The sequence below is a fragment of the Atta colombica genome, unplaced genomic scaffold (genome assembly GCF_001594045.1).
Source record: "Atta colombica isolate Treedump-2 unplaced genomic scaffold, Acol1.0 scaffold42, whole genome shotgun sequence".
Classification (NCBI taxonomy): domain Eukaryota; kingdom Metazoa; phylum Arthropoda; class Insecta; order Hymenoptera; family Formicidae; genus Atta; species Atta colombica.
In genome coordinates this window covers 59,572-87,330 of record NW_017259531.1, presented here as the reverse complement: position 1 = coordinate 87,330, position 27,759 = coordinate 59,572, and the positions used below count along the sequence as shown (strand labels likewise).

At 32.2% G+C, this 27,759-nt stretch overlaps 1 protein-coding gene and 1 long non-coding RNA gene across 2 annotated transcripts in view; one reads left to right on the top strand and one right to left on the bottom strand.

Annotated features, from left to right (window-relative positions):
- Positions 1-5,071: 5,071 nt before the first annotated feature.
- LOC108691213 lies at positions 5,072-9,691 on the bottom strand. The gene is made up of 4 exons (XR_001931918.1): positions 9,355-9,691; positions 9,181-9,248; positions 8,804-8,947; positions 5,072-5,736 (listed from the first exon to the last, which is right to left on the bottom strand). It is a non-coding gene; the product is annotated as an uncharacterized LOC108691213 (long non-coding RNA).
- Positions 9,692-26,926: 17,235 nt separating this feature from the next.
- Positions 26,927-27,759, top strand: part of LOC108691226 (zinc transporter ZIP3) — a 10,198-nt gene continuing 9,365 nt past the window's right edge. Inside the window, exon 1 of the mRNA XM_018198902.1 lies at positions 26,927-27,591. Within this exon, the coding sequence (XP_018054391.1) occupies positions 27,227-27,591 (365 nt within the window). The 5' untranslated portion in view covers positions 26,927-27,226. The remainder of the gene's footprint in view (positions 27,592-27,759) is intronic.

Genomic DNA, 27,759 nt, shown 5'->3' with positions numbered 1-27,759 from the left:
TGAAACTCAAAGCGATATAAACTGAATATTATTAACAGATGTTTAACTTCTCTGAAACCGCCAAAATCAGTTGTCACTATGAACTATTCACAACAGCTAAAACTATCTTTAGGGAAACGGACCGAACTAATTTATACTTCCAATACAAAATTTCAGCCGCTGGACAAATCTGTCGTTCTAATTGCTTATTTTAGCAACACGTGAAAATGTACTTTAAAACAAAAAAGTAATGCTCTTTTTTTGATACGGAACCCGACACTTTTAATGCGATAAAAAATTGTGTTCTTTGTATCCGATCAAATGTTACATATTAATTATTAAAACCTATTGACGGTATTTTCATATACATCAGCAATCACTTTCCTATACATCAGCAATCACTTTCGGCTATATTGAAATAGCACAAATACTGACCTCTTCCTATGATGCAAGTAGACATGGAGTGCTTTTCAATTGCAATATCCCTAGACACTTTCGTGCACGGTGACACAAGTTGCGTTCCAATGTCCGTTATCATTGACACAATACTACAAATCTGTACTCAGGCTGCTCATTTAACGCTCGTAAGAATCATTTGTCCTTATTTAACATTTGATAAACGACGAGAATGAAATGATTTCACGAGTGTTATGAACATTACATGGAACGCAATCTCAGTCAAAGGCTGTATAAGCTTGTGTTTTCTAGTGACAATACATATTCCTAATTGGTGGCTATAAGTGAAATTGGAAGACATTGGCCGCTACTTTTATTTTTTTTTGTTTAATATAGGCGGAAAAAGCTATATTTAATTTAACTCTATCCGAAACGGATCTCAACCACAGTGTAATTATATAGTAGCAACAGTAGCTGTGGACTTTTTTGATGTCGGTGGTCATCGATCACGTGACTGTCAACCATGTTGAAGATTTTATGCTGAATTTAAGATTTACCGCTGAATTTGAACGGCATCAAGAGATGTAGCATTTCACATATAAAATATTTTTAAAATTCAGATAAATTCTATATATGATTTTATATATATTATTGCATATATATTAATACAGATTTATTTTTTGTTTCTAATTTCAATGTATGTTTTGGAATGAACCAAATGAAATCATAAAACAGTATGTGAAACATGATATTAGTAAATCAACAATTTATTGACAATTTCAGATAGCACAATGGGGACATAAAACGTCTCTAAAAGCTCTTTAATAACGCCATAACATAAATTTTTAAGACGTTTTATTCCAAATTTTGGACATGTATCCAAATTTGTGCTGTTTAAAATATAGGATAGGGATAGAAAAAATGATAAAACAATTGTATTTATTTATTTATTGCATTACGAGGGTGGTTTGATAAATCTAGTAAATCTTTATGAGATGGTGCCACAATCCATTTAATAATATGACACCTGGAAAGTATCACTCTTCAAACCCTTCCTGGTCAAATTTCAGTCAGAATTAATGCATTATTCACGTAATCATTTAAAGCGAGTGAGAAATTTAATAGTTGCCGCTTGCATGTAGCAAAAGTATAAGAGATTCCATCTATTTTATTCATCTTAATATGTATAATTACACAATATTCTTGAGACTTCCACGGGTTTTCTATATAAAGATTATGCGCTTCGCGTTTCCTCCGTGTCCAGATTTATTCTTGGAATACCAACGTTTCGTGAACCTTGTAGTTCACTTTATCAAGGCGAAAAGCAGCTTTATATTGAATTGTTCCTCCAGGCTGTTGCTTTTATATTATGGTACTTGTTGAAGTGGTGGGAGAAAAGAATTATGGGTGTGGGGGAGGGGGAGAGAGAAATTGTATTTACTTAATTATTATTGAAGACCAACCAATTTTCTCCATCTCTCACTTCATCCACAATTCTCTTCTTTCCTCCCATCATTCCAACAAGTAGCGTAATATAAAAGCAACGGCCCGGAGGAACAACTCAGTATAAGGCTGCTCCTCACCCTGATGAAGTGGTCTGCAAGGTTTACGAAATTATACACAATATTCACTCAGCTCTTGATTGTAATTTATTGTGTTCAATTGTCGTCGCCACAGTTTTAATGCTATGACAATCCGCCATATTTTTGATTTTACAGCCAACGCATGCACAAAACAAAACTGAACTCTTTGTTTGCACGTACTGTATGTAATTACTATATGTAATTATCCTGTTTCTCAATCGTGCACAACATACACATTCTGTTCCAATTGAATCGTGCACAATGTTACAGGACACAATAAAAAGAACAAAGGAACAGAGAAAAATTTCAGAAATCATGTATTGTGGCATACACAGTTTTTGATAAGTTGAAATTCTTATTCTCTATTTTCTGTTCCTTTTATTGTGCGAAGTCCCTTACACTCTGTGCATTTCTGTGTAGTACATCAGGAATTAAAAGGTTGCAACATTTTTTTTTGTGGTTCTCGGAATGCGGCAAAATTGTCAGAATGCGAGCTACTGTTTGCGAAACAGAGAGCTGTCAACGAAATGAAATACAGACTTCTATATATATTACTACAGATTGCTAATTTCATAGGACAAGCTCATGTGAAATGGACCCCGAAATGATAGTAGTTCTGCGCATGCGTTTGAATATACTCAAAGGAACGCAGTATAGCTGTGTTTTGCATCAACTGTTACTAAACGTATAACCTTATGAAAATGGTGTGAACTCATAGCGAAAAATATTGTTTCTTTTGGAAGAGAAAGAATTCAAGTAAAGATGTAAAGATGTAAAGAAATATTGGAAAGACAATTGAATATTAATAAACGTATATTAAAGATGCGATTTTATTCAATTTCTTATAAATTAGAATAATTTATAATAGCTGAATTATGAAAATAAGTATTTGGTGATTTTAAGGCATTTTAAGGCTCTGCACAAAACCGGGAACAGAGAACAGAGAATAAGAATTTCGACCTATCAAAAACTATATTTCACAATACATGATTTCTGATAGGTTAAAATTTATATTCTCTGTTCCTTTTATTGTGCGAAACCCCTAATATTACAGTATAAGTACATACAATATGGACACTGAGCATCACTTTTGATATAATGAGTCCCAGATTACATCACTCGCCGTTGTGAGTTGGAAAGGTGCTTATAAATTCGAGTTTTTATAAAATTACAGAATAATTTAAAAAAAAAAAAGACAATTCGATCGTGTCATGAAAATTGTTATAGCGAGTATATTTTTAAATCAGACTTATATAATAATATAATGTTAACGAACTCATTATATAAAAATAATATTCACATTAATAATAATATTAAACAGTAATAAGTAAATTAAAAATAATAATTGATTAAAATATATGAAAATTGTAATTAAATGTGAAGTTGTAATTTAATAATATACGTACACACACACACACACACACACACACACACACACACATGCGCGCGCACGCGTATATGCATATTTTATTACAAGAATAAGAATTTTATCGTATACAAATATAACAGTCTATACAATATAGCGTTTCCAAAAAAGTTTGATTTAATTTTTTAGTAAAACTTAATTTGATTAACCCTTTGTCATATTTTTTTCTTACAAATTAAAAAAAAATTAAGTTTTATACGAACGACGTATCACGGCTTTCACCCATGAGTGAGTGATACTCATATTTGATCCCCTTATTTGATTTCCTTATCACGAGTCTCACACAATTATAGGCGAAAGAGTTAATTATATTTTATAGGAGGGAGATCCAGCTAACCTAATCTGTAATTTCAACTTGCTGAAGGCTGCGTTTGGAAATACTCACTGGTGTGTCACTAATGCATACCAGCCGTTTGGAAATACTCGTGTGTACTCAGTGTGCGAGATCGTTCGGAAACATCGAGAGAATCACAAGTGCCATTAAACCACCCGTGCGAAAAGCAAGGGAAGTCGGTGTGAACCGATGTGTTATGGCCGCAGCACAGACTTGCATAACGTATAATGCATAGTGCATAAGGGAATCGACCAATCGAAATTCGAAATTTGGAAGAAATGACTTACATTTCTTTCTTTTTACAATCATATACCGTTGTTCCACTTTACAATTATTCCACCGCCTTTCCTCACCGGTGAATTGTTTAGCTTGAAGTTAAGATTAAAAGTGAGCGGTGAGATGGAATTGAGATGACACACGCCACATGGAAGCCATTCGAGAACACTGACCACCCAAAGGGTGCACACGATACCCCACTACTTATTCACTGAAGTCACCAAACACACCAACGAGTAGAGTCCTATACATGAGAGAAGCAACATTCATCCCCCATTACTACCTTTAGCATATGATCAACACTGCCATTATATTTAGCCCGCTCCAATTGACTAGCTGACCAGTTCCCATGAAACTATTTATTCCATTGTAAGAATCATAAATCCGTCAGGATGAGGTTAAGTAAATATTATGGTGCGGCCACAATAGAAGAAATAAGGAATTAGGAATAAGGAGTAAGGATTCCAATCTATCAGAAATCATGTATTTGATTCTGATAGATTGAAATCTTTATTCCTTATTCTTTCTATTGTGGCTGCACCTTTAAAATTTTTATGTTTTCTTGTTGAATAATATAGCAATTAAATAATACAATTAAATAATAGAATTAAATAATACAATTAACAATGTTACACAAAAAGGTAAACGACATATTATAAAATTAGTTTTATAATTTTATTGAATGCATTATTGCAATAACGTTATATATTTTTGTAACATGATTATGTTTCCATTTTACCAGGAAGTATTTTGCAAATACACAAAGATACATACTTATTTTAGGTATGTGTATGTCATATCAGTTCAGTTGTAGAAAGGAAACATGACAGCTTTCCACGAGTACAATATGGCTGCTTTAATGAGATAGGGGACACCAATCAGAAATCGCGACGCCGATGTCGCTTCTCTCATAATAGGATTCTACCAATGATATTTTCGAACACAGACGCAGCCATATTCCTGGTTAGAAATCGACGCATGCACTAAAAATTGGAGACCACAAAAAGTTCCATATTGTATGTACTCATACTATATTAATATTGCTAAACAGGTTAACTCAGAGAGAAACAGGTTAACTCTGAGAGATGACATGACTCAAAATCTGTAATCGCAAAATGCTGTCGCGCACTACTGCCCTCTAACAAAGTGGATGTAAACTATATAGCAACATCCACTTTTCTTAGAGTACATCGTCCATTTTTCAAGGCGGGAGATACATAAGGCTATCCATCCACTTATCAGAGGACAATAATGGCGTTTTGCAGTTACAGATTTTGGGCCGTCATATCCTCTCTCAAGTCTCTCTCTGGTTAAAGGGTCCTATTAAAATAGTATGTTGATGTGTGCGCATGTGCAGATACGTCACGCGGAACGGTTCTCGACGCATGCATATAAAGCTGGGTTCACATATTGACGAAAAAAAAACGGAAAAACGGAATTCAATCAGAATTCGCGGAAAAACAGAAGCAGACAAGCGAAATGTACCGCCCTATTGCGAGTTCCGATTGGCTTCCGCTTTTCCGCCAAGGAATCCGGCCCAATGTTACATCAAAATCGGAGGCACTTTTTCAAACAGTTAGCAGTCTGTATATAGAATAGTCTGTGTGACGGAATGCAGTGATCTATTTTCTGTTCTTACATTAGACTGGCACTCTCTTTCTCATTTTCAACAAATATCAAATATGTACTTATCTCACTTCAAGATCCAAAAGTGTACACTAATTCAGCCACAGAAAACAGACCTGAAAATATACAAAGTGTAAGTAAGATCGTCATATATTTAGCAGATAAGTTTAAGATTTCTCATTTTTTTAAATTGGAATAATTCGGGAATAGTTTGGAAAAATTTAGGAAATAATTTATTTATAATAAATGAAAATTAATCGTACGTATAGTTAGCAAAAATATGTAACATTTCTCGGTTTTTTTATTGCAAAAGAAAAGGAACAATTTGGGATAGTTTAGGAAAACAGTCTCATAATTTGGAAAATAATAATTATTACATAAATTTAATAAAAATTAGTCATTGTGCGGTATCATTTTCTATATTATCAACTGTGTACTTTGACGCAGGATTATAATTTATCCAAAAATCTAGGTAATCCTATTATTTCCAATTATAGTAAATAAAAAATAGTCAATATAGCAAAAATTAATACTTTTGCTCATATTGACTTATTTTTCATAAAATTAATCTATTTCAAAGTTTAAGGTTATATTTTGGAAAAATGATAAATAAACTTATTAACCTAATATTGTCATAAAAATAATTATATTTAATTAAAATAATTATTTTTACTGACTTTATTTTTCATTTTATATAATTGTAAATAACGTTTAAATAACAATTCAAATAAATAACAATTCAAAAGTCTTCCTGAAGAATCATTATCTCCCCTTGTATCTACTAAGAACAGAACTATTTAGTCTATTAAATATTTACAATGACAATAATTAGAAAATCTAGTATTAAAAATTATATTTTATTTTACAGACATTGTATTTTACAGAAATTTTAAAGAGAGAAAGAGAGGAGGGAGAGAGAGAGAGAGAGAATGATATTTATCAATAGTAAATTAGAGAAGTGAGGGAATCGGTGAATATGAGTGATGATGTAGAATGGGACATCCAAATTTTATTGAGATAAAGGAAATTTCTGAAGTTGATCTGATAACTAGCAAAGGAGGAAAAACTATTGGGTTGTCCGGAAAGTTCATGCCGATTTTGAAGGAAAATTTTGAAGGAAACGTAGAAAATTTAAATTTTATACATTTATTAAATTATATAAGTTAGTCGGCACGAACTTTCCGGACAACCCAATATAATAACTTCAACAGAAATCTGGAGCTAAAATTATTCATTCTATAATTCTTGGATCAATAACTTTAATCAATATAAAAATAGTACTAGAATTTTTAATATAGTAGTTTTTATAGTAGTTTTTTGAAATACATAATATGTATTAATTATAATACTACAGGTTATATAAATAAATTATACATTAATATAAAAAAGCTGTTTTCTACGGAAATAATCTTATTTTTTATTTCAGGTGAACAAGATTCGGTTATAATTTTACATTAAATATGTTTAGTCAAACTAGAAATATTATAATTAATTAAGATATAAATAAATAATACACAGTGCTTGCCATTTCAAAAAATATCGTGATCCATACAAGTTTGGAAAGCCTCTATCAAACCACACAAGTTGATTGCAGAATACTCAATTACTGTGTTGGAAAAATGTTGGAAAAACATGGAAAAATCTTTTTGTTGTTCTGAACCGACTGAGCCAAGTATATCTGAAGTGTATATCATCATTACCAAGGGATCATATCGTATACTTCGAAACAAATATTAAAATGATCAATACTAAAGGTATTCAAGCATTGCAAGACGCCGTCTTATTCAATGAACATTATTACAATATTAAATGCCGACAAAAAATTGCTCAGGAATAGTTACTGAAATAACTTATTCACATTTCCATATTTTTTTGATTTAGATACAAGAACACATCACAAGAAATCTGACTTACAATGCAAGTTACTAGATGTTCCAGTTACACTAAATTTTGTAAAACTGTACCGGTATATTTAACAAAAACTATATATAGATATATAGATATTGTTTATTATGTTGTTTTATTTGCTTATTTAAAATATATATAAAAGTTTCTATTATTTTCAGATTGATAGGTGTCATCGAACACATTCCTGGTCACTTTATTGGCTACTGTCGAAAATTTTCAGAACGATGGCTGTGATGATATGAAATCAAATATCGAAGCATGATGAAAAGATTACATCAATTGCAGCTATTTACGTAGCGCTATGAGTACAATGGAAAATTTGTTTTGTGTCGCTGTATTAAATTCACCTTAAGAATAAATGCACATTTCAATAAAAAATTCTCAAATATATCAGACAATATTTATATATATATAATGTGCTTACTAAACAATGTATTTCTATATATTTCTGATATATATATCCGGAATAATCTAGAATACGAAGAAGTTTTCTAATGATGAATTTAATAACTTGTACTACACTGAATTAGTGCATCTTAAAAGGCTGCTTTATATAAATATTTATAAATGCAGTGCAAGCTAACGTTTTAAGTTATAGTTGAATTATAGTTCTGTGCGTGCGTGTTGTGCATATTTTTCTAAAAGCTTTCTTGTATAGATCACGATATTTTTTGAAATGGCAAGCACCATGTATTATTTATTTATACATTTTAATTAGTTATAGTTCAATATTTCTAGTTTGACTAAACATATTTAAAATACATATAAAATTATATCCAAATCTTGTTTACCTGAAATAAAAAATAAGATTATTTCCATAGAAAACAGCTTTTTTATATTAATTATGTGACAGATATGCAGAAAAGATCTCATCCTTCATAAAAATATTCAATTTGATATCAATATTTTTACGAATTATTTTCTTTTATGTATTCACTATCAATGTTCTCGTTCATAGACAACCTTAAAGACAAACTACAGCGGTTACCTGGACGACTTCGCTAGTTACAATGCATTGGCTTGCATATCTTACATTTTCCAGTAAGGATAAGATCGTTTCTGAACATCTGAACATCACGTAAATTACATGTCGTGCACAAGTTGTAAATCATAAGTTTAAAAAGTTAAAAAATTAAGAAATCAAGAAAATTTGATTGTGTGTGTTAATAATAAATAGATTTTCTCAAAATTATTAAATAATTTTTGTAAAATACAAATTAAACAACATTTAAGTTGTTAATGACTTAATAATTTTATTTTAATTAATATTCTTACCTTAAACTTCTGTCATATTTTTTCACGAAAAATTTATGTTTAAGCTTGTTTGTCTTCGCTGCTTATGGCCGAAAAGAAGATCAATGGCTTTTTATTTCTGTGCCTATCTCTTTCGGACAAAATACTTCTTGAAAGATTAATTATCTGTAATAAAAAATTGATATTACCTGTATACATACTGATATATAATATTACAGCTTCTTCTTGATAAATTGAATAAACTATTATTCAAACGCTCCTGTATCCATATGGGTAATTTGTTCTTATCTATTCTTGAAAAAATTTCTACAGTGTAGTGTGAAAAAAGTCATTATATTGCAAAATGTAGAAATATTTTTATAAATACGTATGACAGATTGTTTTCCAAAGAAGTTTACCTTATTCGCAAACATCATAATCCATTCTCTCTCTAATCGCATATGTACTGCGGCATGTCTTATGGTGTCTAAAGTTAAAAAATTGTTTTCTTAGATTTGAAAAGACATTAGAGAAACATTTATATATCTTGTTTAATTAAGCAGAAACATTATATGTGTGAGCAGAATACTTACCCTAATATACAAAATAATTATAAAATATTTGCTTAATGCATACTCATTTACTTATACTTTGTATATTTTGATTCCGTCATCTCGTTAACAGGTATGCTTCGCAAATAGTGGCTCGCATTCTGACAATTTTGTCGAAAACCATCAATAAAAAGTATTGCAACCTTTTAATCTCTGACTGTATACCTATTGTATCTTAATAGGATCTGAGCACAAGAATTGTCGTAACATTTACTTAGACTTAAATTGTAGACGTAAGTATGCACAAGCTTTCACGTATGACGTACAACTTATTGTCGTGTCTCCAAGAGATGGCAATAAATCGTACGTCATACGCCAAAGTTTGTGCATTACTTACATCTACAATTTAAGTCTCTAAGTAAGTGTTACGACAAAATCTGTAATCAAAATGCTGCCGCACCACTGTCCTCTGACAAAGTGGATGTAAACTACATAGCAATGTCCACTTTTCTTAGGGTATGTCATTTTTCAAGGCTGGAAATGATAAATCGATATTTAGTTCATATAATTGTACTACATAAGAAAAGTGGGTGTTACTATGTAGTTTACATCCACTTTGTCAGAGGGCAGTGGTGTGCGGCAGCATTTTGCAGTTACAAGTTCTGGGCCGTCATATTCTCTTTCAGGTTTTTTACTATTCATACAGCACAGAAACTTGCAGTAACATTACAGAACTGTTGCAATATTGTAGATTGCGTTGTAATATCGCTACAATATTGTAGGTATTAGGAATTGTAATATATAATACTTACATATTATGATTTTATAAATCTTGCATTGTTACGGAGATTAAAAAGTATTTTGATTTTTGAGTAATGAACTGCTGTACACACATGTAGAAACATACAATGTCAATTACATGTTATTTCCATTTATTTATGACTTTTGCACATTGGACGCAGAAATGCTTGCCGTGCGACAAAATGCGATATGGTAATCAATGAATATATTAAGATGTAAATTTATTGGTTATCTCGTCGCATTTTGTCGCGCGGCAAATCTTTCCGCATCCAGTGTGCGGAAGCCATTAGAAATTATAATGTTCGTTAAAATATTTTGTCACGCGACAAGATTTTTCAAATTTTGTAATCAACTCTCATAATTTTTTGAAATATTTGAATTAAAAAAATTCTTTAAATATTGCAAAGAAAATGAAATAGAGTTTTTTAATATTTTCCATTTCACTAATTAAGAATATATGTATACAAAATAGGCGTGCCTACCTGCATAAAGTGTAAAATATATATTTGCGAAAAAAGTATAAAATATATGTCAATATATGTAAAATTTAAAAAATATATATAAAATTTGCAATTAAGTACAAAATATAATGATAATTATAATATAAAACATATATTGATTAATTCTTTTTTTGCATCTTTTTTATTTATGTCACAAATTATATTTCAAATTATATTCAGTAATAATTAAAAATTTTTTAAAATAATTGTTGCAAATACACTGCGTTGCGACATTACAGCGCAATCTTACTGAAGACGGACATTTTTATGCTGCTATAACATTACAACAATATTGCAATCTATTTACAATATTATAATGAGATATCTGCAATCGTTTTGCAATTTTTCTGTATGGGAAGTATGCATATTTTCAATGTTATAATATTTTATATATTGCTGAAAAATTACAATTTTTTCTCTGCAGTTATCATCTCTATTGATAATCAAACTCGGATAACATTCAAATCACAATTTTAAATAAAAATCGAATATTATTAAATTTTAAACATATATGTATGTTTATGAAACAAATAAATCATGAAATTAGTACTGTATTATCAGTTCTTACTTTTAATAATCACTTAAATTTTAAGCATGCAACTTCCGTAAGCTTCGATAGTATTTCGTTAGTGACATAGTGCAGTTCCACTATATTGACAAATTGAAAATTATATATTAATCAAATTGAAAAAGCCATGATGTAAGAATACAAGGAGCAGAATCCATAGAATCCACAGAATTAAATCTTTTATTTAAATCTTTGTAATATTTAAATTTTAATATTATAATATATAATATAATATTATAAATTTTATAATATTTTGGGTTTATTTAAATCTTGAGATTAAGACCCTAAACACAATGCGACGTGACAACGACAAGAAAATAGCATAGAAATAAGCGATACATAATTGTCGCCTCCCGTTGCACAATCATTGAAAAAATAAAAATGCCAATCAATATGATTTCATATATAAACTGTAGTATATTCTTCCATCTGCTTCAAGGTTATAGCATATATAAACAGAATGAAAAATCTGAACGTTGATTGGTGGGCTATAAGATGAGAATAGACATAGAATTCCAACTCGTCAGAAATTTAGCGCCTTATTCGTGTTTCTATGTGCATTGACATGAGATGCTTTCCAGCTATGACACAAGTAGACACTGTGTAGGACACGGTGTTTTCCAACTACACATGTCGACACAATCATACACAGCTAAATGCTGAGTTCGACTGTATCGTCTCTCCATGACTATCAATATAACATTTGGTATTACTTATTTTTCTAGGAGTGATAATAGAAGATTATAATGATTTTTGAAAATTATATTCGGATATATTCGCATAAATATATACGAAACAAATAAGATGATAAAAATATTCTTTCGAATAATTTAGACTACTGTTTTCTAAGCTATAGAAGGTATTTAGTACAAATTTTTAAATTTTATTAAAGATAAATGTGTGTATTGTGTGTGATATAATAATTAATTTATGTATTAATTCTTGTCTTATGGTTTGTACATGCAATATATTTTTAAAATTTAAGTCTACACATGTAAATATTATATTTTATTTTGCAATTACAAGTTAACATAATTTTAATAATTAATGATTAATAATCATATATTAATTTGTTAGTTACAATAACAAAAAAAATGGATTCATTTGTAAACACTGCAATTCATGTATCCTTTCATTAGAGCATCCGTATCTGAATATTAAGAACAAAGATACACACACACACATACACACACACGCACGCACGCACGCACGCACGCACGCACGCACGCACGCACGCACAGGGTGTCTCTTAAGATGAGTCGGAGCCACATTTGGGGGGGGGGGGCGAAGAATGAATCAAAGAGAACAAAAAATTCTTGTACTATTTTGAGATACTCGCTGTAGTTTTCGAATTAGAAAAGGAAACGTCTAAGCCAATATGCGTTAAGCCGCGCCGCGCGAATTCGTAGAACGGCCCACACTCGAGTGGCGGCGCGTACGGAGAGAGAAGTAGCGTTTTGTTGCCTAGCACAGCCTGGCATGGCGATCCTATGTGTTTCGCCGCATCGCGTTTACACTATCCAAAAATTTATTTTAGCTGAAGATTTCCTTATACATTTCTTATCATTATAAATCACATTATTTAGTACGATTAAATATGATTTAACATAATTATAGATATGTTAATTAATTAGAGCATTACGCAAAGCGTATGCGGATCGTCGCTATATCTTTCCGTTTGCTTTATTATACGATGTTTCTATTTAATTACGCTTCAAGACACACTTCGTCGGAGCTATCGCATCATTTTATGCTACATTTAGTCGGAGTTTTATTTTTTGACATGTTAATGCATGTACACTTGAAATTATAGTATAAGCTTGCGTAGATAGCCGCTACATTATAAATTCAGATATATTATTTTTCCATGTATAATGACACATTTAACTGAGATTTTTTTTCACATGTTTCTTGCTGTTTAACAAATTTAATTGTATACCATTAGAAACGTTCTTAAATTTTATTAATCTTTAATGTTCATTGATGAATAAAATTTAAAGATTATTTAAGTATACGTTAATGAGATGTTTAAATTTGTAGTAACTGAAAACTTGAAAAGTGTATCGAAAAACATTAATTGAAAATTAAATTGTTTTAGTTTATTTTCATTAAACTATCCATTAAATTTAATGCCCATTCGTTTGTGCCCATTACGTTTCTGACATGATCGCAGTATATGTATATAGAGAAACATTGTTTTTTAGACATAAATTCGGTCAGAACATCCAAAATTTGTTAATATTTTCGACGTGATGCGCAATTTTATATTTGTTCTTTTGACGAGTCTATAATCATCATTACAATTTGACCTAAAGATTTTTCTTTCCTTTCCTTCAATTCCCTGTATGGATTTCCGACCTCTTGTACAGTACCATGCGTATCAGTAAGCTTCAGAGCAGGCCTGTCCAATTTGAGTTCCGGAGTCAAAACGCAAAGCTATCGACGTAAAAAAATTTTTTTAAATAACGTTTTAAACATTTGTTTTAAATTGTTTTTAAAAAAAGTATGTTTAATTTAATTTGATGTTTAAAAAAAAAGTTTTAAACAAAATAACCTGTGTTACAACAGTGTGTTACATGTAGCACGATTATATGAATATCGATTTATCATCTCCAGCCTTGAAAAGTGGACGCTGTATCCTAAGAAAAGTGGACATTGCTATGTAATTCATTTTGTCAAAAGATACGCGGCAACATTTTGCGGTTACAGGTTTGAATCGTCATGTCCTCTTTCAGATTTTTCTCTGTTCTATATGCTACAGCAATGCTGTCAAGGCTTCTCACTTGCACATGCGCGCAGTCTAAAACGCTAGTAGAGTATTTAATCCATTTTTGAAACTGGCGTCCTTAGTCATTCCAAAGAGAAATAGAATTATAAATATATAAAAATTAGACATACCTCTTATTATAAGGTATCAATTTCTACATTAACATTATCATCTATTTATGTGGTGTATAAACTTAAATCCGCTGTTTTTCAGAAAAACACTTTTTTTTTTCCTAAGAAACAAAAACAAATTTATACTTGCCCTCGCTAACTATATTTTTCCCATCTTTCGGGCAATTTGTGTATACCACGCCAAAAAAATTCCTCATCTTTCGAGGCAAACCATTCATTAAGCCATTTTCGGACGTCTTCGTAAGAATCGAAGTGCCGCAGCGAGCGCGTGGCTCATCGACGAAAACAGGTGATAGTCAGAAGGTGCCAGGTCTGGTGAGTAAGCGGGATGGGGTAGCACTTCCCAGTTGAATGTCTCCAAGTAGTTTTGGACCATTGTTGACACGATGATGCATTGTCGTGGAGGAAAATCAGCTTGTCATGTCTTTTCCAATAATGTGGCCTTTTTTCACGCAGAGCAATTTGATCAGTTGTTGGTGGTAGCGGTGAGCATTAACAGTTTCACCAGGTTTTAACAGCTCGTAGTAGATGACATCTTCCTGATCCCACCAAACGCATAGCATCGTCTTCCGTCCGAAGCGATTTGGTCTTGAGGAAGATGTTGATGGGCGGGATCAACCCAAGATTTTTTGCGTTTAGGATTTTGAAAATAGATCCACTTTTCATCGCCTGTCACAATCCGATGCAGGAACGACTTTCTTTTTAGCAAGCAGAATTTGGCATGCATTTTGGCGTCGTTCCATCTGCCTATCGTTCAGTTCATGCGGCACCCATTTTCCGATCTTTTGAACCTTCCCCATGGTATGTAGCCGCATGGAAATGGTTGCTTGAGAAACACTCAATTACTCGGCAAGCATTTTTTGCGATTGGGTATCGTCCTCATCCAAAAGAGCCTGCAATTGACAGTCCTCAATCTTTTTGGGCCGATTTTCACGTTTCTTGTCACTCAGGTCAAAATTGTCATCATTGAACCGGCGAAATCAATCTCTGCACGTTATTTCCGATAAAGCATTGGCCTCCACAAGCATTCGATGCGATTCGGCAGTCGATTTCTTCAAATTGAAACAGAAAAGCAAAGCTTCCCGCATGCTTTTTTTTTTAGCAAAAAACTAGACATGATTACGAAAGAAAAAATGTATGTTGTATGAAATTGCTGATGATGTGCACTGGTTAATGTTGACAGATGTCAAACACATAAAAAAAAGTGTGTTGTGTGCCCAGGGTAGCTTTGTACGCTCACTAATGCTACCTATGAGCAAACAGCGGATTTAAGCTTATACACCAAGCTTATACATTATTATCTATGAGAAGCTGATTCGACATATCTTGATAAATTATATCGACAATATTTAAGCGAAATATTATAAATTTTACACCAAGCTTTATTGTCATTCTCTGCCAACCAACCTTTAAAGATATTTTCGTCTAACCAAGGTCTTCTAAATTTTTATTTACATACCTTTTTGCTGACTCCATTGCAATTCATTTTCTGACCTAAAATATTTTATTCATTTCTATTTTCTTCTTGGGATTCCTCGCTCCTCCTGTTGGCGCGCAGACTTCGCCGTCCACATAGCACCATATCGTTATTACAGTATAAGTACACACAGTATGGACACTGAATTTTTTATGTGATCTCCGATTTTTAGTATGTATGCATCGATTTCCAACTAAGAATGTGGTTGTCTTTAGTAAGTCGAAATTACAGATTAGATTAAGTTAGCTGGATCTCCTTCCCATAAAATATAATTAACCTTTTCGCCTACAATATCATGTGAGACGAGATTCATGATAAAGAAAGGAAAAGAAAAATTTCTGAGGAAATTGGGCTAAATATGAGTATCACGGGTGAGAGCCGTGGTACATTGTTCGTGCAAAGCTCAATTTTTTTTAATTTGTAAGAGAAAAGTAGGGCAAAGGGTTAATAAAATTAAGTTTTACTAAAAAAATTAAATCAAATTTTTTCGGAGACGCTACATTGTGTAGACCATTATATTTGTATACGATAAAGTATTCTCGTAATAAAATATCTGTTTGTGCGTGCGCGCGCGCGTGTGTGTGTGTGTGTGTGTGTGTGTGTGTACATATATTACAACTTTACATTTAATTACAATTTTCATGCAGTATATTATTTTTTACATAATTATTCAATTACAATTTTCATACAGTATATTTAGTATTTACTCAATTATAGTATTTAGTATTATAGTATTTAGTATTTACTCAATTATTTTTAATTTACTTATTACTGTTTAATATTATTATTATTATTATTATTAGGTGTACAACTTTGCTTCCGCCGTTTTTTTCCGAAATTCGAGGCTTTATTGTAAAAAACTGGTTATGCATTTATGATTCAAAGTATTGTCCATTCATTTTGTTTTGAAATAAATGCATTTTTGAACACAAAAAAACGGACCGTACTAATTTGTACTTCCAATATTTTTACGCACACTTTATTGATATTCTTATTTTTTTAACAGATTTACTTAACAATTGCGTTTAAATCAATTAATTCTATTAAAATCATTTCAGCGAAAGAAATAGGTGGTACGTGGTACGCGGTTTCTTAGTTGCTTAGTTAGTTACTATTAGTTAGGGACTCCGCATAATAAAAGGAACAGGAAACAGAGAACAGAGAATTAGAATTTCAACCTATCAATGAGTGATGGAGATAAATTTTATCATCACAATCGACTTTTCACCAATTAGCACTCTGTGTCAAAGCATTGTATTTGTATTTATTGCCTTCGTTTCCATAAAATAAAGGCCTCTGATTGGTTGATTTTCTTATGTCTTATGTTTTAAGGTGCGATTATTACATGGAGCGCGAATATTTCATGAAAAGAAGGTCATGCTGTGCATTTGATGGGATTAAGTCGGTGTACTGAGGTGCTGAGTCAAATCATCAATGTTGAACGCTACCGACGTCAATTACTCAATTTGAATCGAACACTAAAAAAAAAACGCTCGCAATATGCCAAGACATGATAAAGTAATTCTTCTTTATGATAGCGCTAGACCATGTTGCAGAACCAGTGAAGGAAATCTTGGAGGCACTTGGGTAGGATGTCTTATCTCACCCACTTTATTCATCAGACATTGCTCCTTCAGATTACTATTTGTTTCGGTGGATGTAGCATGGTTTTTTTGAGCAGTACTTCAGTTATTCCGATATTAGAAGATATCAAAAAATAGCTCGATGACTGGATCACCTCGAAAGAACCTGAATTTTTCTACCGCGGAATCCATTTGTTACTCGAAAAGTGAGAAAAGATTGCAGCTTTCGAACAATATTGTGAATAAAATATCAAGTATCTTTTGATGAAATAAGCATGAGTTTTTGTAGCAAAAATGGCCAGAATTAATTCACGCTTAATAGAATAAAATTAGTTGCATGAAATTTATAAAAATGGCATTTCAAAAAAGGGACTTGATTTTTATCAAAAACGTTTATTACTTTTTCGTAAAGGTATAGAATATATTTTATATTTGGTAAAAGTATAGAATGCCCTACTCACCTCAGATTTTGATAAAAATATACTCATTCGTTTTTGCACGAAATAAATGAATCTGAAAAAAATCACAAAAAAATGCCGCTCTGTCCCCAAAACTGAGATATTAAGCGTTAAAGTTCATGATTATTGAAGTTATCTGGAAATTTGGTTATGAGGAAATCTATCACAGTCATATAACTGCCATATCTTCTTTATGCTCAGTAGACAGTGTCCGCTTGGAATATTTTTCCAAAAAAACCTAACCAAATCCGTTTTTTACTTTAGCGTGGAAAGTTGTACATTTAAGAAGCAAAATTTTAAGTTTTCAATCTTCCACGCGAAATGAGGGTTACCTCATACTAAAAAACGGGTTTGATTAGGATTAGGTCTTTCTAATGCGAAACGATATGGATTTACAATCTTCCACGCGAAATGAAAGATGCCATCTCGCATCAAAAAATGGATTGAGATTTTGGAAAAATATTCTAACACTTCTACTAAGCATGAAGAAGACATGACAGTTATGTGATTGTGAAAAATTTCCTAACTTCAATAGTCATGAACTTTAACGCTTAATCTCAGTTCGATGGACAAAGCGGCATTTTTTTTCGTTCATTTCATGCAAAAATACGTCGAATGAATGTATTTTTAAATGAGTGTATTTCAAAATCTGATATGAGTGAGGTATTCTATACCTTTATCTTAACGATTTATTCATATTTAACAATAGTTTTAATGTGCTTACAATTATTTTGCAATATCAAAAGAAGCAGAAAGTAACAGTAAATTTTTATATGGATCAATAGAATCTTCAAAGAATTAAAGCTCTATATTAATAAAAATAACGCATTTCTTTAATCTGAACCGAAATGCCGACAACTTTTCGATCGCCATCATGGACCTAGGTCTATAGTCCAATAAGTATTTATTATTGGTATATGGTATTGCGCGCGCGCAATATGGCATACTTTTACTATTTTTATTAATATAGAGTTCATAAAGTAAGAGCTAAGGAGACTCAACTTGATACAAAACTTATAGTATGAAACAGCACGTATAGTAATGAAAGAGGAATAGCTTATCCAACAGCAAGATTGAGAGACAGAAGATGTATATTTCTTAACTTTTTTTCTTTCGATAGAAGAGGATAGAAAAATATATTTCTGTTCTGCTCTGTGCAAGTCTCTTTTTGCGCATATGCCAAAAGAGGCTAGAAGAAGACAGAAATATAACTTGCTCACAGCTCGACATCCGTATTCCACTTCTATCATTATAAGTTCTATGACTTGATAGCGCGAACAGAAAAAGTGGAACCGATTTGTACACTAAATTGGGAGGGAATCCTCTGAGAGGAATAACTTATTAATTTGGACGCCATGTTTAAAAAGCAGACAGCTGTAGTCCACAAAGTAATCCCTTACTTCGTACGAGAGACACTAGCAGGTCTATTCTGTAATTCTTAATTGCTCTTAACTCAACTTTCGTTATTCTTATAATGCTGTTGCGCAGCTTTTTTACCATAGTAAAAGAACTATGCAGCGATGTTATAATGATAACGATATTTGCGTTAAGAATTGCAGAATAGGTTCGCAGGTACTGATAAAAATGAATAAATCATGATAATAAAGCGAGCAAATAAATAGTCTGTTTTCTGTTCCTGCACTAGATTGCTCTAGAACTCTTTGGCTTTCAATATCAAATATATCTATCTTACTTTAAGTTCCAAAAGTATACACTAGTTCAGCCACAGAAAACAGACCTAAAATGAGGTCTAGAATGATATTGCAAATGACGTCCAAATTAGTAGATTATTTCGGTAACGAATTCCCTCCTAATTCAGTTTATGAAACGGTTCCACTTTTTTTCACGGAGTTGAGTCTCCTACCTCTTATTTCATGATAGAGCTTTAAGAAACGATAGAAACCCTCAAGTAAGAGTCCGATCATTCTCAATTACATTCTAATAGGACAATTTTGAATAAGACAAACATGACAGAACTTCTCATGGAAAATCCTTTGTTATTTGAATTATTACAATTGGACACACAACAAATAGATATTTTTCTTGTTACTAAATTCTTTTATAGCGTCTTGTCTGATGATGAAATTTTTTGTTATGGATAATAGCACGTATTCATGGATAATATCACTGACAAAATATTAAAGACCAACATCCTTACGGAAATTTGCGTCCTTGTGAATATTGAAGTGATTAAGAGTTAAAAATTGATAATATTGTACTAATTTATGATTTATTAGTTTAATAGACGTATTTATGCACTCAATACTTGATTTTTCTTTAAAATTCAATGTTATCATCAAAGTTTGATCAATAGAGATGGTAACTGCAGAGAAAAAGTTGTAATTTTTCTATAATATAAGATATTATAGCTTTACGTATGCATATTTATATTAATATTAGCAAATTTATATCAATTGTCGAAAATGTTAGCGTTCTTCGATTATTTCCAGACCCTTTTTATACCGCTGAAAATTTGCTTAGGGCAATCTTTAAGGGAATTCTAAAGTCGTATGTATTACCGGAGAATGAAGCGGAATTTATACCAAGAACGACAAAAAATTTCGGAATTGAAATTTTAAGACAAATTTTGTTCGTTTTCGACATAAATTCTACCTTATAAACACATATTAATGCGTATACTTTAATCCTGAAAAAGGATTTTCAAATCTGTAAAAGAGGAAAAGAGTAATTATACAAAGAGTAAATATACAAAATTATGATTTAGTTGGTAATATAGATGGCTAGGATCCTCTTAATAGTATCTCATCGGTGATAATATCTTAGATCAGGTTATGTATACCCTATATCCTGCAATACAGAGCCAAATGTTGCATTTATATATACTTTCTGCAATATAAAGTGAAGTATTTCCGCCATATTTGTCCTGTGGCCAGGGGCTGAACAGAATGAAAGGAATAAGGAATAAAGAACAGAATAAGAATCTCTATCTTATCAGGGTCCTATCTAACCTATCAGAAATCATGTATTGTGAAATATACAGTTTCTGATTAGTTGAAATTCTTATTCTCTGTTCCCTGTTCTCTATTCCATTGTGCGCAGTCCCTTACTTCTAAGAAACAATAAAGCTCTATATTATTAAAATAGCGCATTAATCCGTCTTGATATTGGCCTTACTGATCTTACCATGTACCAATAATATTAAGCGCTTATTACTAGAGACTAAGTCCAAGATGGTGGTCAAATAGCCAATAGGAAGGCTATCGACATATTGGTTCATTGTCAGATCAAGATAGCTTTAAGTATGGTCTTAAGAAATCAGAAGATTGCGTAGCGTTTTAAGACATTACTTAAGACGGTCTTGAAATAAGACTCGACTACCGGCCATTGTCAGATAAAAGAAATTTTAGTAATATAGAGCTTTAAGAAATGGACATGAGATGCTTTATCTTTTGATATATACACATACTATAAATATTTTTTTTTACCAATCAATAATGATTATTCTGTCGATTATTATTGTCTCATTACCATCAGAGTTTTGAGGTCTGCAGATTTTTCAAGAGTCTGTTGTTTCTGAATTACAATGTTGCAAATCTTTCAAGTAACATAAATTAAATCAGATGAATATATCAATTTTGGCATATGTAATATAAAATATATATGGAGACTTGAAAACATGTGCGTCGTCTAATAAAATTAGAATTCTAATTCAGTGCATTACGATCGTATGATTTAAAATTAGTTGTTTATCACTTGCAAGCTGCGAGAATTATGTGTGTATAATATGCAAAGATTTATGCATATATGTATAAATTAAAACTAAGCAATAGCTAGTACGATGTTAAATTGATTAATAAAAATTAAATCAACACAATCTTTTATTTTTTCATCGATAATCATAAATATATCCACGAAGTAAAAAGAAAGAGATCAAACTCGAGGATAAAAATGGGCTCGAAACACGATGTCGGAAAACCCATGGAACATCGAGATGATTTTAGTATCGTTGCGGGAAAAATTGGCAATATATACCATATATGATAACGCGTACGGAATATACATATATGCACGTTTTATTTTTAATAGAGAAATTCTAATTTGTATAAAATTAAATTTTATTTGATTAAATAATAAATGCATCAATATTTATTTAAAAATATATACATTTATACATAGTCATAAATTAATGATTAAATTATCATTTTTTAACTTATCGACATCAAAAAACTTTGAAATTCAAAAGAATAAAAACTTTCCTTCTCAGAATATATTCTACGCATGAAAATACATAAATTTATAGAAATACAGGAAAATGGGAGGAAAGATATTTATCAAATCATCTAAGTTCACAGTTTTCTCCGATAGCAACATTCGAATTTGTCTAACAAACGAGAACTGATTGGATTGGATAAATCTATACGAATCAATATTTTCGAAATCGTGTTATTCGCGAAAAAGGTGTTGAATTTTGTAGAGATTGAATACACTGAATCCGTTTCTATACGTTTAGGTAAGTATAATAATGTGAACTTTAGTAGAGTCATATGGATTCTTCAGAAATGAAATGGTAGATTCTGCAATCCCAATTTATTGGAAAGTATGCACCAAGTAATCACAGATATATGAATCATTTCTTCTCGAATGAGCTCTAGTACTATACATAGAGTAAACATTATGGATTTACGACAACAGAATGACTCTCGAATATAATCTGCACTGCCATGGCCAGAGTTATGTCTAGAAATTATCTTGTCGCCGTGGATCCGCAATATTACACATTCTGTATATCACTAGAGTTTTTGTTTGGAAAATAACGACTTATGTATATCACTTCGGTGCGTGCTTTTCAGCGATATAATTTTGCCGAGATCGATGATTAACAGTTGGTGAATCTCTCATGTTAGGCCAATATTATGGGCGTTCGTTTTTTGTTGCACGACAAATTTTTAAATTTGTTAATTAGCTATAGACAAAGAGAATTCTCTCTATTGCAGCTAATTAACACGCTTAAAAAATTCGTCATACAACAAAAAACGGATGCATGTAATATGACCTTAATTAGACAATCTTCTTCAATACCGCGCATTAAATTCAAACGAATTAATTCATTGTGTTAAATATTGGGTAAGATATCAAAAATAAATTATCACTCAGCAAACGAGAATGGATTAAAATGGATTAAAATGGATTCAGATTTTCAAAAATACGAATTCATGAATGTTAAAATGAATCCTTGTCATTTTAACATTCATGAATTTTCAATCCTGAATGCATTTTTATTCATTTATAAGAATGCATAAAGTAAATGTCTATGTCTTTTCAATCCTAAATGCATTTTTATTCATTGCATAGAGCATATCTCTATTTCAATCCAAAAATAATATTAGCATTTTCTGTGCATCATGAATACTACTCAATTCAGAATTGTGAATAGAAAGTACGGTTTTTTCAAATTCAAAAATAATATCAGCAATTTCTGTGCAACGTGAATACTGCTCAATTTAATATTAGGTGTACAACTTTGCTTCCACCGTTTTTTTCCGAAATTCGAGGCTTTATTTTAAAAAACTGGTTATACATTTATGATTCAGAGTATTGTCCATCGCTGGTCACTCCCATCTTTCGAGTAGCGTACGAATCCCGCGTCGAAAAAACTGGTCATCTTTTGAGGCTATCCACCATTGAATCGATCCAATTTTTTATTTCTTCATAAGACCGGAAGTGCTGGTCAGCCAGGCCGTGTGCACAAATGATAGTCAGAGGGAGCAACGTCTGGAGAATATGGCGGGGTAGGACTTCCCATTTCGTTTCCAAGTATGTCTTGATCATTTTCGCAACATGGGGTTGAGCATTGTCATGCTGCAAAATCACTTTATCGTATCTTTCGTTGTATTGCGGCCGTTTGTCTTTCAATGCTCGGCTCAAACGCATCAATTGCGTTCGATACCGATCGCCTGTGATTTCAGTCGGTTTTAACAGTTCATAATACACTACGCCGAGCTGGTCCCACCAAATACAGAGCATGACATTGGAGCCGTGAATATTCGGTTTGGCCATCGACGTGGAAGCATGGCATGGAATCATGGGGACTTCCCCATGATTTTCTGCGCTTGGAATTATCGTAATGAACCCATTTTTCGTCCCCAGTCACAATGCGATGCAGAAATCCCTTCCGTCTTTGCCTTTCAAGCAGCTATTCACAAGCAAACAAACGCCGTTCAACATTTCTCGGCTTCAATTCGTACGGCACCCAATTTCCTTGCTTCTGAATCATTCCCATGGCTTTGAGGCATTTTGAAATGGCTTGTTGAGTCACTCCCAATGATCGTGCCAATTTTTCTTGATTTTGACACGAGTCTTGTTCAAGTAATGCCTCCAATTCTGCATCTTCGAAAACCTTCTCTCTTCCATCGCTATGCCGGTCTTCGACGTCAAAATCACCGTTCTTGAAGCGTTGAAACCACTCACGACACGTTCTTTTACTAATAGCGGCCTCACCATAAGTATTTGAGAGCATTCGATGAGCCTCAGCCGCAGATTTCTTCATATTGAAGCAAAAAATTAAAACCTTCCGCAAATGACGAGAATTTGGCTCGTAAACTGACATTTTCAATCGAGAATAACTTTATGATGCAGACACAAATCGAATAATGTTTCTATGGGGTTATGTTGACAGATGCCCAAGTTTATTGTATGACGTGTTTAGTTTATTCTATGATCTATTTATTTCGACCACCATTTACCGCTAAAGCCATCTATAGGAAAACGGCGGAAGCAAAGTTGTACACTTAATATTCTGAAATGCAGTTTTTCAATCTAATTGAATAAAAAAAGTTTTTATTTAAAAATGGATCATAAATGCTACTTAAATTATTTAAAATTACAAGGAAATTTTTCATTTTAATTTAACTAAGTTCAAAAAAATTGTAACGTAAAAATAATTAAGCTATGTTCATTTGTTTCTTTTTAACTAGGAGTAAAATGAATGATCGATGATTGTGAACACCCACAAATTAAGTCGAACAAGCCCGGAATATTAGACTAATCATGGCGCGCGACATCGGTCATGCGAGGTTAGATTATCTGACACTTACCCGATGTTGTCTTATAGTAATGTAAATTGTTTATACTTTACTATATCTGTTAAATGATAATATTTTTATTATATCTATATAATTTCATTACTAGTTTAGCTGATTGAAGTAAAAAAATGAATAACACATTACAATTGAAAAAGTGATATAGCGGGTAACGTAGAAGATTCATAATCTAGAGGTCCCAGATTCGAATCTCACCAAGATGCGTTTTTTAATATCAATTTGAAGTAGTTAATTTCAGGTATAATTATTATAAATGTCTTAGGAATAAAATTTGTAATCCTTAAATATGAATGTTTTTTTTTCGAATATTAAATTAGTGTCAGCTCGGATCCAATCCATTTCAATCCATTCAGTCCATTTTCATGGATTTAAAGTACGCATTAAACAAATTTTAATCCATTTTAATCTATTCTTGTTTGCTGGGCAATACGGATTTAACCGGATTGATCGTATGTTTCATTTCTGCACATTGGATGAGAACATAAATAACTAATCCATAATTACTGATTTAAGCGAATTACGGATAGAAAAAATTTAGAAATTTGATTCAACATCACTTGAATGAATAATTTTCCGTGAAGAATAATACTCCGTGAATATATATCTAAACACAATACATACGTTTTGAATAAATCGAATTCATTTTAATACTATTACTATATGTTACTATATGTATAGATGTTTATTTTAGACTTAATACCCTTATAACAAAACTTGAAACAGATTTTGAGCAGAGTCTGCTATCAATTTTTGATTAGTAGAAAGACAATAAATTGTGTAACTCAGAGTTTGTATTATCTGACAGCAAATTGCTGTCAGAAATATGACAAAGCTTGTTAGACATGTTTTGTTAGCAAATTGGTAGCAGAAATCGAATAAAGTTTTGGATAACTTGATGGCAGATTGAGAGCAGAACTTGATTCGAGCAAACTCTGCTCGATTTCTGCCACCAATCTGCTGACACAGCCTGTCAGCAGGCTTTGTCGACAAATCTATAGTCAAATGTGGACACAGATGGCTATGATTTTGTAGTCAAAAACTAATCAACTTTGTTGCCAATTTGACCCCAAATTGCTAACATTTTGCTATCAGAGTATATATGATATGAAGAAAACAAAAAGAGACAAGAGGAAATTAGAACAGAATATTATTAAATTCTACATTAAAATATGAAATGTGTATAAGAACGAAGAAGAGGATTCGATATCATGAATTAATAGATGATATTTAACATATATATTATTAGGTATATCTTCTAATCAGTTTTTTAGTTGCTGTCGCGCTTTTTGCACCTATCGCTCTTATTTTCTATTATTATGTATTTGCTATTCTGTAAAAAGTTAAGTGATGAATGTTCATCTTTATACAGCCCACTTCAAATGACCTCCGAGTGATCTTGACCTTGATCTTGACCCTCAAAGAGATTATTTGAAGTGAGCTGTGTAAAGTTGAACATTTACTAAAATTTCATTTATCGAATGGTGTGTAATCGTACGCGTATTATAGAACTTTAAACTTCAAAGTGAGGTGTACGCATGTGAGTATTTTTTTTTTCAGAATGTGATAGATTCTATGAATAGATTTAATGAAAAATTTTTTTTTCGCGTGCAAGACGAATTGGGCAATTAGACAACTTAACTTTGTTGCGCGCAACAAGTATGAGCGATAATACGCAATGTATGTTGCGATTATAATTGCGATTATAATTGCGATTATAGTTACAAATTGATTGACATTACATTTTCAAAGACGAAGCAACTTCATTAGTTTTCTCATAACATTTTTTTGACAGTATTATGGCTCGCACGTGTGAATGTTATCGCCTATTTTTGTTTTTAGCTTTATTTAATGACAACGCCTTCATCGCATCGTCAGTAACTACGTTTACATGGCTCGAGTTATACTGATATGATGGTTATAACATTTATATTATGAAGCTGAATCATAGCTATTCCTCTGAAGAATGGAATGAATATAAATGTAGTCATTGTTTACGCATGAAGAACAGACTTTATTTCATCTAATAGCTAGCGGATTTATAATAGCAGATTTAGATTATCAAGATTTTACAATAACATTTCGAGAGGACATTTCTGTATTATGTGCGTGCGTGCGTGCGTTGTGTGTGTGTGTGTGTGTGTGTGTGTGTGTGTGTGCGCGATAAGCTAAGATCAGAATTAGATGTATGTAATATGTACCGCTAGTCGCGAGACTAATGATAAAGTCATAGTAGACTCCCTCCAATATCCATGTCGGTGGATACCAAATGCCAAGTGTCGGTCTCTATCAGCGTTATCATTGCCGTCAGATTAGAGTCTTGAGAGTCTTGAATCCATCGTGTTGTTACGACGCATATACAACGTCTTCAAAGTATTCCTAAAAAACATTTTATTTGTCGTGTGAAGATCAAGACTGAGATGGAATTTCTGCGAATTTGATATCCGGTAGTATTAGATGAGATACGCTAATTTTAAGTTATTATTGCGAACGAGGATATAGAGATCGAGATTGCGCACGTTTGAAACGTCGAAAATCATAACAGCGAGATATCTAATAGCTAACGAGACGATGTTCAGTAACGCCATGCAAGCAAAATTGGCGTCGATGGTGCTGATTGGCGCTGGCAGTTTCGTCGTCGGCATCGTGCCTGCTTGCTTTATTTCGCGTACTCACCAACTCCAACAGAAATTGCTGCTTTCTTGTACCTTGTGCTTCGGCGCTGGTGTTCTCCTAGCCACCGCGATGCTTCACGTGCTACCAGAAGTACGTCAAAGTCTATCAGATTATTCCGAGCTGGTATTCTCCTGTGGCTTCCTCGTGCTGTATTTGGTCGAAGAATGCGTGCATTATTTTTGTCGAGACAAAAATCATGAGTCCGAGATAGATACTCGTCCTTCCAGATTCACGGACTCTAGGATCGCGCACGAGCGAGGGTAGGTACGTGCCATCATTTAGCTTCTTTGAATACGTTTACATTTCACGAGCGTATAAATGACGTGACTCTAAAATGAAAATTTACGACGCAAAGATCGTAAAGTTGCGAACACTTACACTTCAAAGCTATTCTGCAATCAACTCTTATTCTTTCTACTAAACAAACC